The following is a 14311-nucleotide window of genomic DNA, read 5'->3' on the forward strand; positions in this document are numbered from 1 at the left end:
TGCAGTTGAGGAGGTGGGGTTCTTGAGTGTGTGGGTATTGGGGTTTGGGGGGTTATTCACAGTATCTCTGCTGTTGATACTGTGGTTATTGCACAGGTGTTGGAGCATATGTGTACGTGGCATAATAGTTATTCTGTGACATTTCTCAGACAAATGAGGATAAATAAAATAATTTTAATGTCACTATATGGTCCTTGTGAACCACCAGCTCACATTAAGTTAAAGTAACAAGGGCAGGAGTTAGCTTAGCTTAGCACAAGGACTGGAAACAGGGGGAAACAGTCTGGCTCTCTCCAAAGATAAACACCCACCGACCAGCTCCTCTAAAGTTCACTAATTAACAAGTTATATCTGGTTTGTTTTTGTTTTATCCACACACAAAATTAAGTGTAATAGGTGTATTATAAATATATATTTCCCACAATGTCAAAATATTCCTTTAGTTATATACTTGTATATTCTTCAGTTTGCTGGAGATCGATCAGGATTTAAAGAGCTCAAAAGAAGAACTTGATAGTTGACTAGATTCAGAGGTTTGTGCATCTGTCTTCGTGCGTGTGTGTGTGTGTGTGTGTGTGTGTGTGTGTGTCATTGCCTCTAACCCCCACATGTTCCCAGAACCTACCTACACTGCTGTCAGATCAACAGATATATATTTGTCTCTAAAGCAATGACATCGCTCTAAGTAGTGAAGAACTGAAACGTACTGTAAGTAGGTTTTATTGTTATATCTGACGTGTTTTTTTTGTATTGTATTGGTGGGTTACACAGATGTATATGCTGAAAACAAAAAGAGGATACAGAAGGTGATGATTTTATAAAGTTAAGACTAGGCCTAACTTGTTAGTTATCTTTATTTTTCTCTGTTAAATGCCACATACTTGAAACTACACGTTTCAGTATACAATAGTATAATAAGCAGCAGTTGGCTGTGTGTTAAAGTAACTCACAGTAATTTAATCCAAATTGAGTCTGTAAACCTACACTAATCTGTGATATTTATATTCTTATTACTCCCTTTAATTTAAGCAAAGAAACTGTTAAAATGGGTGTTTTTGTATTTCCTCAGCTGTGTTTGAGCTGTAAAAATGAATAAAAGTGTCTGTGCACCACATGATTGATGCATTGTTGCACTGGTTTATAAAAGTTAAGATTACATGTGCAAAAATATAAATAGCTGCTCTCATTGAGCCTTCAAATAGAAAACCAAAAATGGGAAAAGAGGTCTGTGCGTGTGTCTTTTATCGCCTGTAACTTTTCTTAAAATTACTGGATGTATTTTTGGTCCGGGACTAAAGCATATCTGCAAAATGTTCCAGCCGCAGTCTGACGATATTGGTCTGGAAAGCAGAAAGAGGGATTCATGCACAAAATGTGCTTATGAATTAACAATGTAAGTGTGAGAGAGTTTACAGACAATTTGAACATTACATTTAGTTTCAGATTAAATGCGTTATTGTAATAAGGTCAGAAACAGCTTGCTGCAGGGGTTTTATGTATTGTCTTTGATTAACAGAAATTGAACAATTGGTGCTTGTGAATGTAAGATAATGTATTTAGATGTTACATTTTTTTAAAAAGTGGCACTTTTTTTAGCGATTTGAATAAAAAGGCACATTTTGTTCTGGATTATTATAATCTGAATCATGGCAAAAGAACACATGCACATGCAAACTGTTTATTTGAATGTCTTTTGTTTCCATAAATGCAGGAAGTTATGCTTCAGTTTGCAGCATTTCAGTCCTGATCTGATAAGCAGACGAGCCTCTTATTACGTCTACGTGCTCTTTTTTCATCATCAAAAACAAAGGGCCATTTGGGAGAAAATCTTTTGATGTTTGAGGATTTAAAGGGCACATTATCTGTGGAGGATGCACAGTGTCAAATGCTGATGTATGTAAGGAGGAATGCTGTGAATAACATAAGAACAAGCTTACCTCCTGATCACGCAACCAAAATAATCATGAACTAAAATAATTTTAATAGCTAAAATCTCTGGAATGCTCTTGATTCAATATGAACCACGTAATCCTAAAAAGAACAGCTTTTAGTGGTCACAAGCAAATTAAATCACTGACCTCATGATGGTATTTACATGTATGACTAAAAGGAGCAAAAGAGTTGAAATGTCTGCACGAATGAGCTTCTGATTCTTGACGCTGTTGGGAGGCTTTGCTTTTTTGTGTTTTTACTCTTTTCAAGCGGACATAAAGAGGTCACTATTTACATGACCCCTACTTGATGCTGTAACAGCAACGTGAGCGTGATACTTTGGTCGTCAGGGTGTGATGTTACACTAAAAGACAGTGGCGTCATATTCTATGTAATATTTATAATTTGATGGGGTTAATGATCCTTTACATAAATGCCCCACATGTGGTTTTGTAAGGCTGTTTCTGACGTTGGAGGTCATGCTAGTGGCTCGATTGAGGGCAATGTCACTGTGGTTGCCATGATGATGAATCCCGCTGACTTTTGGGGATCCCCCGATTTGTCTCTTCGGGCCACCAGCAGGTCAGAGGTTTAAATTATTATTAGTGAAATATATCTGCATCTACAGGAGAGATTGTCCACCATTTTGGCTCACACATTCACATTTCCCATTGAATAAATTGTCACAAATTCCTAAAGCAACATCCAATATTTTATTGTTTAGGACACCCCGTAAAACTAACGACGTTCTCATGAACCTCAGCTTTACTTTGTGTTTAGTGCTTATCATCCAATGTTTATCAGACACACTAAACTAACACGGTAAACATTATAGCTGCTAAACATCAGCATGTCAGCATTTAGATTGTGAGCAAGTTAGCATGATGATGTTAGCATGTAGCTCAAATCACAGCTGCACCAAAGTGCAGTCTCTCAGAGCTGCTAGCATTACATTACATTACATTACATGTCATTTAGCTGACGCTTTTATCCAAAGCGACTTACAATAAGTGCATTAAACCGTGAGTCCAAACTCAGAACAACAAGAATCAAGCAAGTACAATTTCTTCAATAAAGTCAAACTACAAAGTACTATCCGTAAGTGCCATTTAAGTGCTACTAAAGTGCTATCGGTAAGGGACATTTAAGTGCTACTACGGCATTTAAGTGCTACCTATTCAAGGTATAGCATGGAGGTAAAGTTATAGTCTTGTTATACTTTAAGTACATTTAGTTGCTAGTACTTTACTTCAATGTATTTTTACTGGAGTAAAATGTTGAGTGCTGAACAAGATGAGCTTTATCACAGTAACTATTTTACTTGGTAAGAAAACTGTGTGCCTTAGCTTTTCATCAAGATTGATTGATCTGGAATTTTCACTTCTCTACAAAGATTTTGGTTGGTTGGTTTTTGTTTAGCATTTAATTACATTTAATCACACGTGAGGGGTCTCAGATGACCTAAATCATGCCATAAAAAGTTCATTCTCTCTGGAAAACAAACTCTCAGGCCTGTAGATGTTGGCGTGTCACTTATCCTCCGCTTGTTGAAAACAGAGTGACTCACATTACTTTTTCCACTCCTCACAGGGTCACCGTCTGCTCACTCTGCAACACATCATTTGCAAAAGTTTGTTTTATGCACAATAAAGTTCATTTTACATTGTATTTAGCTAGTTTTGGTTAGTTTGGTTGTGTCGTTTTACAGCAGTGTGGCTAGTGTTCTTGTCACGGTGTGTGTCAGGATGGTTTGTTGGTTTTTGTAATTAAATTCATTTTCTCTTTCAGTTTAGGTTTGTTCAAGTAATATTATTGAAGTCTGTAATTAATTTAGTATTATTATCACTGCTATCTATCTTGCTCAGTGTTTACTGGGAATTTATATAAAGTAAAAAAAGAGAGATGGAAAGTTAATCATTCTTATTTACATCTTTATACAGCATCTTGGCTGACATGTGCCATCTCAACAGAAAATAAATGTTGTACAGAACATTAGGGTTGAAATATTAATTGTATCATTCTCATTATTGATTAATCTGTTATCAATTAATTCTTTATACATGAGACAAAAAGGATAATCACAGTTTCCCGTAGTTCAAGCTGATCAGTCTGAAAGGAATTCAATTCAGATTTATAAAAATATTCAAATTCTCACATGTGAGAAGTTGGAACCAAATGTTGGCTCTATAAATAATCAAAATAGTAATCTTAAGTTAAGTTAGTGAGTACATTTTCTGTAACTAATTAATAAAACAACAGTAAATATCTTGGAAGCACAATGTAACCGTAACATAAAAATGACAAGAACCTAAGCAAAGTATATTAAGAGTCACCTAAATTGAACTATACTGATGGAAATATCTTCAAGAAACAAGAAGGTAAGGTAAGGTAGACGTGCAGGCTTTTGTTTGTCCACATCATCGGGCTGGAGGTCTTTGTTGTGGTGGGCCTTGTATGTCTTGTGGCAACGATCTGTTTCTGCTCGGTTGTCCACTGTGGATGTGGGCAGCAACACAGTTTTGTATGTGTGTATGCTGAGGTTTTGACTCACTTACTTTTTTATTTTTTTTCTGCAATTTTACATAGTGTGACAAAGTAAAGTGTTATAGATATCAAAGTTATTTGGCTTTTACAGAAAATATGTTGAACTGTTCATGTTCAGTTGATTAAATGTGATTGGGAGTTTTTCCATTTAGATATGTGTGACTTATGACTAGACAATAACTTAAAACAGTTTACCTTAAGTTACGTTAAATAGTTAAATGGATGATTACTTTTTTTCTACTTCAATAAAAACGGAAACATAAAGAAATCCCCCGTACTGTCGTCTCTGTCAAGTTTGGAACTGACAGAGATCGTTGAATTTTTATTGCTTGATTTGAATCTTATCTTGATGTCTTCCCATCAGCTCACCTACCTCTTCTGAAGCCTTATATCAGACCCCTAACAGACACACCATGGTGTAGTTGTTTAAAGATGTAGTGGGTTCCTTTCATAAAGGAAAACTTAAAATGTGTAAAGCAGAAGGAATGTTCTAGAAGCAAAAAAGCACCTGTTCAACGGAAGAACATGATGCCTCTGTGAGGGCGGACTGCAACTTCCTGTTGTGGCTTTTGTCACCAGTGTGTTCATCTGCAACTTTGATGCAGTCACAGCGTGTCTGCATCAAATCCTCCAGATATATGGTACCTCACAGCGTGTCTGTGTAGAGCTGAACAAAGAGAAAGAGAAGAAGAGTTGAGGTTTCTTTCCGGAAAAACTCTTAACATTGAATGTCCATTTTCGAACTGTATTTCCATGAAGATCCTAATTTGTAATTTAGTAGATGAGAAATTGTGGTTGCTTGAGCAGACAGTGGAGGGGAGTTTCGGTCTAAAAGGCTGAAAGGTCAGAGGTCACATGCTGTTAGTGTGGGCACACGTTATGTTTCTGAACAAGCATATTCCTAAAGACGTGGGTGTTGCATAAATGCTTTGCCTTTTTATCTCTCTAATTAACATCCATCATCTACATCCAGCTCATCTCTCCCAGGTTTCACCATGTCCATCGACCCGGCGGCCGATCTTCCTTTCTACTACGGCAGCATCAGTCGCTCGGAAGCCGAGCAGCATCTGAAGCTGGCCGGCATGGCCGACGGGATCTTCTTGCTGCGACAGTGTCTCCGCAGTCTGGGGGGCTACGTCCTGTCTGTTGTGTGGGACCTGGAGTTTCACCATTACCCCGTGGAAAAGCAGCTCAACGGGACTTACTGCTTTACAGGAGGGAAGTCTCACTGTGGGCCTGCAGAGCTCTGTGAGTTTTACAGCAAAGACCCTGACGGCCTGGTGTGCACCCTGAGGAAACCCTGTCTGCGCTCCCCGGACACAGCGGTACGTCCCGGTGTGTTCGACAGCCTGAGAGAAAACATGCTGAGGGAGTACGTGAAGCAGACCTGGAACCTGGAGGTGAGGCTCTGCTGAGGCTGCTCGGTACTGTTGTACAGTTTGCAGTCTCGAAGGGAGTAAAAATGAAGTGCTACCATAATCAATAAATAAAAGACATGCATTAAGGGTCGGTTCTAGTGGTGAAACGTAACTAATTAGATTCACCCAATGTTATATAAAGATTTGAGGTACTTTCCATTTAATGTTCCTTTATACATGTATCACTAAATTCACATTTCCCCTCTAAATGTCTCACAAAGTTACTATTTACATGTGTGTGGTCGAAAAATGTCAAAAATATCCAATAATTAGCTATAAGTCAAACAATTAAAACAGACATGTGTGGCAGAATTTTTTTTCCTCTTGTAGCACACTGTCTCACTTGCAAAAATACTTTAATTTGTGATGTTTCGGTGCTAGAGCTTCATCAGACAAAATGCAAGTTAGACAGTGTGCCTGGTTTTTTGCTACTTTTGATCTACTCGTCCCTCTCCCACAAACCTGAAATAAAACGTTTGTCTGGTTCTTCTTTCCTCCCCCATTAATCAACTCATGACCCCCTCAGTTAATCTGGTGACCATGTGGAAGGATGGCTAGGGTTACCACTGTACTAAACTATCTGTACTGTAAATATAGAAGTTCAAACTAGCTCATATAATATGAAATGGGTACAGTTTACTGCATAATAACTACTTATACTTTAAGTACATCTTAACATCTGAGTACTTCTTCAACCGCAGGTCAGTTCACCCAAATTCCAGAATACACACACACACACACACACACACACACACACACACACGCACACACAAAATAAGAAGAATATCCAGGTGATTTCGGAAACTGCACCTTTTCATTTGATTACTCAGTTTGAGATCTGTCTTTCTGAAGTCCAACTTCAATCCAAAATCCTGTAGTTTATGATTTGTCTCCTGCTGCAGAGTCACACACTGAGACCACTAACTTTTTATTACTGGTGGGCTTCTGCTAACCAGACAAACCGGCTCCAGATGAATCTGGACTTCCAGGAGTGATTAAGGGGAGCTGGAAAAATCATAGTGCTCTCTGTAGTAGGACCCCATAGCAGTGGTGGAAAGTAACTAAGTAGATTTACTCATGTACTTCTGAGGCACTTTACTTCAGCAAAGATTCAAGCAAAGTAAAAAATAAAACAAATATACATTTTAGGAGATTCTTTCCTACATTGTTTATGATTGAATGACCCGTCAGATTAATTGTGTGACCCACTGTAGGATGGCTGAACATGAGGTAAACACTGGACTAAACTACCTAACCAAGTAATAAAAACTAGTTACAAGTCTACCAGTTACAACAGTTACAACTGCTTTTTTTTTACCAGCAAATTGCAAAGCTGGAGATGCGGAAAATAAACTGGTATTGAACTTATGTCACTTCTATGCTTGTAATGGTGCCTCTTCTCCTTTGTAAAATGCTCTTTATGCATCAATGCATCAGTACTAATTATGTAATAATATAATGTATTATAGTTTACAGGGGCTATTTCTCTGCATACTCAATTTAAGTACATTTTGCTTTAGTACATTTGACATGCAAAATGTAATGTGCACCTCTTTAACAGTCAAATGTATCTCTGCAGGATATCAAGTGTCTGGAGGCTAACACTTTTACAGACTTTGCTGAATGGATTTGTGCATATTTGGATCTTGAACCATACAAAATAAGTTTTTGTAAATGTGCTCTTTCTTTTACTCAGGGAGAAGCCATGGAGCAGGCCATCATCAGTCAAGCTCCTCAGCTGGAGAAACTGATCGCCACCACGGCCCACGAGAAGATGCCCTGGTATCACGGTAGAGTCACCCGGCAGGAAGGTGAAAGGTTGCTTTACTCCAGAGCACAACCGGACGGCAAGTTTCTGTAAGTGGCTCAAGTTGATGTTTTTGCATTGCTCGTCTTTTTCTCTGTCAACCAAAGGTCAACGTTTTTAAGCAACACTGTTTTTTGTTTCTCAGAGTGAGAGACAGACAGGAGTCGAGTAGTTTTGCTCTCTCCATGGTGTACGGGAAAACCGTGTACCATTACCAGATCCTCCAAGACAAATCAGGGAAATACTCTATGCCAGAGGGAACAAAGTTTGACACAATCTGGCAGGTCGGCCCTTCATCATGCTCTTCACTTCTTGCGTTATCTCGTGATTATGTTGAAGCTGAAGGATGACCTTTTTGTTTTTTCCTAAAATGTGATTTCATCTCAATCTCTCTAGCTGGTTGAGTACCTGAAGATGAAAGCTGATGGCCTGGTGACTAATCTTGGAGAGGCGTGTGTTAACGGAAAAGCTGCTGGAAGTACTGAACCTCTTATTTCTTTTCCTCCGCCATTTCAACATTATGTACTTGCTGCAAAACTCACTGAGTTTCCTGTTCATCTTTGTGGGTTATTTGTAACATTCAACATGATCATTACACCTGTGACTGGAATAGTTTGTAAAAGTCTAATGTTATAATCTTTCAGAGACACCCAGCCTTCCTGGAACAGTGAGTACTGACAACATGCTGCTTTGTTTAAATCAGCGTATCTTTCTTTCTCTGAGATTAATTTGAACATTTCTCTTTCAGAGGCGGAAAAATGGATACACACCGCCACCTCAAGGTCAGAAACCTGAAATACAACCAGCTCATCCCACACACAGCGGCTCTATTATATGTACTTGCAGCAAAAGTAACCTGTCGATTTTTAGAGATGATGTATATGAATCAATACCACATACCTCGGGTTGTATAGCCCAAGCAAGTGTGCAATGCCTGTCCCTAGATTTACCTTAAAAATACACAAAACGGAACAATAAAGTACATACAAAGTACATACGAAACAGCACAAAACTAAATTATACAATCGGGGGGTGGGGGTCGGGGTCGGAAGTATTCAGATCTTTTACTTTACAAAAAGTAGTAATACAACAGTTTTAAAATACTCAATGACAAGTAGAAGACCTTCATTCAAAATCGCACTCAAGTAAAAGTACACAAGTCTGAAGTAGTTAAAACTGTATCAAAAGTAAAAGTTAATTATATTATAGTATAACAATACAACAATATTATTAAGCTTGAATGTATGAGCAGCATTTTAATGTTGAAGCTGATTTTAAAGTACTTTATATATTGTTAGCTATAGTTCGTAACAATGAACCATGTATTTACTGTGTGTCAGATTCATGTATTTAAAAAAGTATTCAGTAACATAAAATGGAAATCCTCAAGCAAAGTACAAGTACCTAAAAACTGTACTCAAGTACTTTACACTACTGCCTGCAATGGTTTTACAGTTACTGCAGCAGCATTTCCAAAATCACACAAATATACACATGCTTTGGAGAGCAGTGTTTGCTACCAGCTGTTTAATAGCATGTATATCACATCTGTATTTATTGTGTTTGCAACTATACTTGCCAGCTGTTGCAAAGTCGGTCACCACTGTGCCTGTAGAGCGCGAGGTTCTGCCCATGGACTGCAATGGATTCAACCCGTACCATAATCCGAATGAAGTGAGGAGGTTTAATATCCAGAGGAGTCAGCTGCTTATCGATGAAGTGGAGCTCGGCTCTGGGAACTTTGGCTGCGTCAAGAAAGGAGTCCTCAAGACTGAGTCGTGAGGATTGAAACATTATGAAAGATAAACTGTATAGAAGTTTTACTAAAGAAGCCTGTGGCCTCCAGATGCCACATGGTCTTGCAGACATTCATCCAAAATATTGTTTTATTTATTTTCTCTCAGGGGCCAGATTGATGTGGCCATCAAAGTTTTGAAGAATGACAACGAGAAGCTGGTGAGGGAGGAGATGATGAGGGAGGCAGAGATCATGCACCAGCTGGACAACCCCTTCATCGTCCGCATGCTGGGTCTGTGCAACGCTGAGTGTCTGATGCTGGTCATGGAGATGGCCTCCGCCGGACCTCTCAATAAGTTCCTCTCCTCCAATAAGTGAGTTACCTTTTGGTCCAGTTATTCCTCTTACTTTATATCATACTTACTGAGGAACGTGCCTAAACTGTAATTCAAGTCACTTTTGTTTACATAGTCCCAAATTCACAACCAAACTGGAAACAGAGGAAGATTGTCAAATCTAACAAAAGTGGCATAATTGACTGACAAGTTTCTAGAAATGATTTGAGTTGCGTTTGAAGCACGTCTGCATATTTAAATGATCTCTTTTTTCTTGCATGCGCTGTCTCCATGAGACGCCTCTCTGGATATTACTTAATATTATGAAGAGTTCAAAGAGTGTTTTCTTCCTTATGAGATAGTTTTCATTAGAAGGATTTGTGAACGTTTTGTGTGTTGATAGTATCCAGTATTTCAAGACAAAATTAATCATGTTTTTCAGATGAAAACATTTTTTCTTTCGTATGTCTTCAATCATTTTGTGACTCCTCAGATTTATGTACAAATCAACCATAAGGTCAGGAAGCGGAGACATACAACACTATCTATCATCAATCCCTTGATTGCAATAAGCAAAAATAAAATGTCTAAAAGGAAAAGAGGACATATCCTTCATTGTGGTCTGATTTCTGATCAGTGTTTTTGACCCAATAGGGATACTGTAACTGTGGAGAACATTGTCGGCCTGATGCACCAGGTGTCGATGGGAATGAAGTATCTGGAGGAGAAGAACTTTGTGCACAGAGACTTAGCAGCTCGTAACGTCCTGCTGGTCAAGCAACAGTTTGCCAAAATCAGTGACTTTGGGCTCTCCAAGGCCCTCGGAGCAGACGACAACTATTACAGGGTATGTACAGGGGGGGGGGGGGGGATTATCAGCATGCAGCTAACGCAAACATGTGGAATTACTGAACTTCTCACATACAAACCCAAAGGTGTTACCGGCTCTGTGCAAACTAAAGTAAACACTCAACTGATTTCCTTTTTACTGGTTTATTGACTTGGAGTCTGGAGGAATTCCAGACTCCAAGGAAATGATATACAACTGAACATATTGTATAATTCAAAAAGACTTTCATTGTTTGAGAAATGTTCACTTTGCAAACCCATCCCCCCAATGTCCCCCTCCACCAAATATAAACTTATGATTTATATATTAATTAACAGTTCATATCAGTATCAATTTAAATAATATAGGCCTGTTCTCGTTTTTAAAAAGAAAGGGAGTTGTAGATGCTTTTGCAGTGTGGATTTACAGATAAATATGGAACTCGTTCATAGTTGTACATCAAATGTTGTATGCTATTTGGCTTAGATGTTCTTCTATGGAGTGATTACAATATGTATTGCTTATTATTTCTGTTTTGATAGATTTTTATTTTCATATGTAATAGAAATTTAGCTAAGGTAAACTCACCTCATTATTTTTTATGTAGAGAAGAGTTGCATAAAAGAATGTAAATGAACAAATCTGGCATTATCCTGTGCCCACCTTTACAGCCCCCCTGTAAATACAGTATGTTGGCTCTAATTATCAATACTGAAGTGGGCTGTCATGTTGCTTTTGTCATACGTGTTGTGTTGTACAGGCTCGTACTGCCGGTAAATGGCCTCTGAAGTGGTACGCACCAGAATGTATAAATTTCCACAAATTCTCCAGTAAAAGTGACGTGTGGAGTTTTGGTGTCACCATGTGGGAGGCCTTTACCTACGGAGGGAAGCCTTACAAGGTACAAAGTGTTTCTGCAGAGCACCAGCAAAGGCATCTGTCAGTCGTACATATTAGCTTGAATTACAGATATGTTTGTGTCACAATGTTGGTCTAGAAAATGAAAGGACCAGAGGTGATGCGCTTCATTGACGATGGGAACCGCATGGAGTGTCCAACAGCATGTCCAAAGCGAATATATACAGTGATGGAAGAATGCTGGACATACAAGTAAGAAACTGATCGTCTGACTCGCATCTATATTCCTTTAAAACAACAGAATTCAGTCACACAAAGCAGTCATCACACACATACACTCATGAAAACAGTCACAGGTATTATTAAATATGTTACACAGTAGAAGTTTAAAGTCCCTCAGAGGAATGAATGTCTAAAACGTCAGCATATGGCCGGGGAAATAGTATTTCCCAGTTCAGGACTAATGTTTGACTAATGTATTATGTGATCTGTTGTCATGGTTATCTGAGCACCAAAGAAGTGAAATATCTCATCAAGTTAAATAACATGGCACTATAAATGAAAACACAACTTTTTTGTTTTTAAAAGTGAAACGTGCTCTGCTTTGGTATAATAACCACATTTTTATTTTTTTTATTGTGGTGTTTAATGGGAGTTCAGTAAGACAATCTGCTATCTACAAATTCCTAAGGACTTACAATGCTCTATTGTATTGAATAGATTTGCATTAAAGGTACGGCTCAGAACATTAAAGAAATGTTCTCTTGTGAAATGCACACATTATTCTTTTTAAGATTAATAAAAGAGGTGTAGTAGACGTATAAGAATGACAATGTAATTTTCAGCTGGAAATAAATAAATATGATTTATATCTAGAGTGAATAGCAGGAGGGATAATATTGAAACCTATGGGATTCCTTCATCTGTCAGTCTGAAATCTACCAGAGAGATATGATTTGAACCATGGATGGTAAGATGTTTATTTAACCAACATGTTATATTCAACAGTATAAGAATGCTTGGGGCAGAGCTTATCAAGTGAGTTAACAGTGTCATCCACAAGTGCATTTGCAGCAGCTTTTGTACCAGATCTAAAGCCTGACTGCTGTGTCTGGAGGACATTATTTTCCTCTGTCAGAGATACAGAAATAAAGACAAATCACCATATAATATGTTACATTTGAGATTATGTCAGACTTTTGGGATTGCCTTCCTTTAATCATAACCTTTCAAACAACGGTTTCGATCCTTCCTCTCTCACCAGGCACGAGGACCGTCCTGACTTCAAGAAGGTTGAGGAGGCCATGAGGTCTTACTATTACTCCATATCGAACAAGGCCAAGCCTGAGGAAGCTGAAGCCACTGCTGAGCCTATCAAGTAGACAGAAACAAGGCACATTCTGTCCCAGGGCTTCACAAAGCATCCTTTCAACTGGCCATTAAACAACCAAAACAAAGAGCTTTTTATGAACGGCACACACTGACAAGCTTTGACTACAGTTCTCATACAGCTAAACGGGCCTCACTGACAATAAATGTGCATTTGTGAATTGGACTTAAGTGTGTCTGCCATGTAAGGAAGATCTCAATCTGTGCGTCTTCTGCCTGTCATGGTTTGAATGTTAAGAGTCAACCTCCCTGTAATTGGAGTATGTGGTGCATGTACAAGTTTTTCTTTTTTAGGCCAAACCAAATACAAATATATATATACATATAAATATAACAAGTCAGTAAAGTCAGTGATTAAAGGTAATATTTGGGTTGACTTCAACGCAAAGTTGAACTGTATCATACAAGTTATAAGCTGAGCTCATAATCAGGGAAAACATGCATTATTTAAAACATTTTTAGACACCTCAGAGTAAAAACAACAAACCATAAATGTAACTAAACAATCATTACACTTACTGTTGATTTACAGAGGCCCACGTGTTTCAAAAGGCCCCAATATTAATAGATAAAAAACAAATCTGTAACAAATTAGTGTATGTAGCAAAGAAATATGGGCAAAACATCCTATAAAAACGCCTTGTGTACATGTGCAGAACATTACATATAGACCATCTGCATTGGAAAAGCACATGGCTGATTTTATGTACTTACTTAAAATGTTCTCCCAAAATAAAAAGCACAAGTGAAAAAACTGTTTTTGTGTAGGACTAAGTAGATGTATAATCAGTAAAGAATAAGAAGGGCAATATGGTTTTTATTACATATTCATTTAAAACTTTAATTCAAGTGGTTTATAATGACCGTGCTATTAAGTAAAAGACAGGCTCCCATCAACTTACAGTCACATACTGTACCAAAGGAAGTACTTCTGAGCAGCCAGGCAGCAACAGAAGGGTACGCAGAACCCGGAAGTTGATGGATTAGTCAAAATAATGGCGTAAGGTTTTTACAGAGTAAAACATCAGGCCTTCAAATTACATGTTACATTTATGAGCATAGTGGGATCTCAAATGAATAACAAGATAAAGTCATGCATTCAATAGTTGTGGAAGTAATTAAGCAAGTATGAGCAGTAACAAATTAATAAAAACACAGATGCAGTTAGTGTTAAATCATAATGAAAATCCTGAACATTTAAAAAAAAATACTAATAATAAACTAATTACAAATCCAAATAGTTCAAGTTAAATTGGTATTTTCCTGCTTTTGAGATCAGCTGAAAGATTGCACCTTTATATCAAGGAGATATTCTGAAATACTCTTCAAATGTCCCATGGAATGGAAGTGCAAATGATAAGCAGCATACGAGAACAAAACTGACATTGTAGTATATATATCATTTGAAATAAAAGCCGTTAAGCCGTTGCTTTGAACATATTGTGCTTGATCATATTATTTC

The 14311-nt window shown here is 37.9% G+C and overlaps 1 protein-coding gene across 8 annotated transcripts; it reads left to right on the top strand.

Annotated features, from left to right (window-relative positions):
• The first annotated feature begins 598 nt into the window (after positions 1–598).
• LOC117729187 (tyrosine-protein kinase ZAP-70) lies at positions 599–14289 on the top strand. 8 transcript variants are annotated; one of them, XM_034530016.1, is made up of 13 exons: positions 599–708; positions 5450–5876; positions 7591–7751; positions 7847–7985; positions 8098–8179; positions 8346–8368; positions 8450–8483; positions 9284–9479; positions 9606–9812; positions 10428–10620; positions 11363–11503; positions 11600–11712; positions 12725–14289. In XM_034530016.1, exons 2-13 carry the CDS (start codon positions 5472–5474, stop codon positions 12840–12842), a joined length of 1812 nt encoding a protein of 603 aa, XP_034385907.1. In that variant the 5' UTR covers positions 599–708; positions 5450–5471; the 3' UTR covers positions 12843–14289. The 8 variants fall into 8 exon arrangements, with proteins under 8 accessions (XP_034385907.1, XP_034385915.1, XP_034385913.1 ...); XM_034530024.1 differs by having other exon boundaries at positions 9317–9479; XM_034530022.1 differs by having other exon boundaries at positions 606–708; positions 5464–5876.
• The last annotated feature ends 22 nt before the right edge of the window (positions 14290–14311 follow it).

The sequence above is a fragment of the Cyclopterus lumpus genome, chromosome 4, assembly GCF_009769545.1.
Source record: "Cyclopterus lumpus isolate fCycLum1 chromosome 4, fCycLum1.pri, whole genome shotgun sequence".
Lineage (NCBI taxonomy): Eukaryota > Metazoa > Chordata > Actinopteri > Perciformes > Cyclopteridae > Cyclopterus > Cyclopterus lumpus.

Excerpts from the sequence above, each read along its gene's own strand:
- LOC117729187 (XM_034530016.1), top strand. The coding sequence starts at position 5,472 with ATGTCCATCGACCCGGCGGCCGATCTTCCTTTCTACTACGGCAGCATC. Across the intron at positions 9,480-9,605 it reads GGAGTCCTCAAGACTGAGTC|GGGCCAGATTGATGTGGCCA; the intron begins GTGAGGATTGAA and ends ATTTTCTCTCAG. Across the intron at positions 11,504-11,599 it reads ACGGAGGGAAGCCTTACAAG|AAAATGAAAGGACCAGAGGT; the intron begins GTACAAAGTGTT and ends ATGTTGGTCTAG.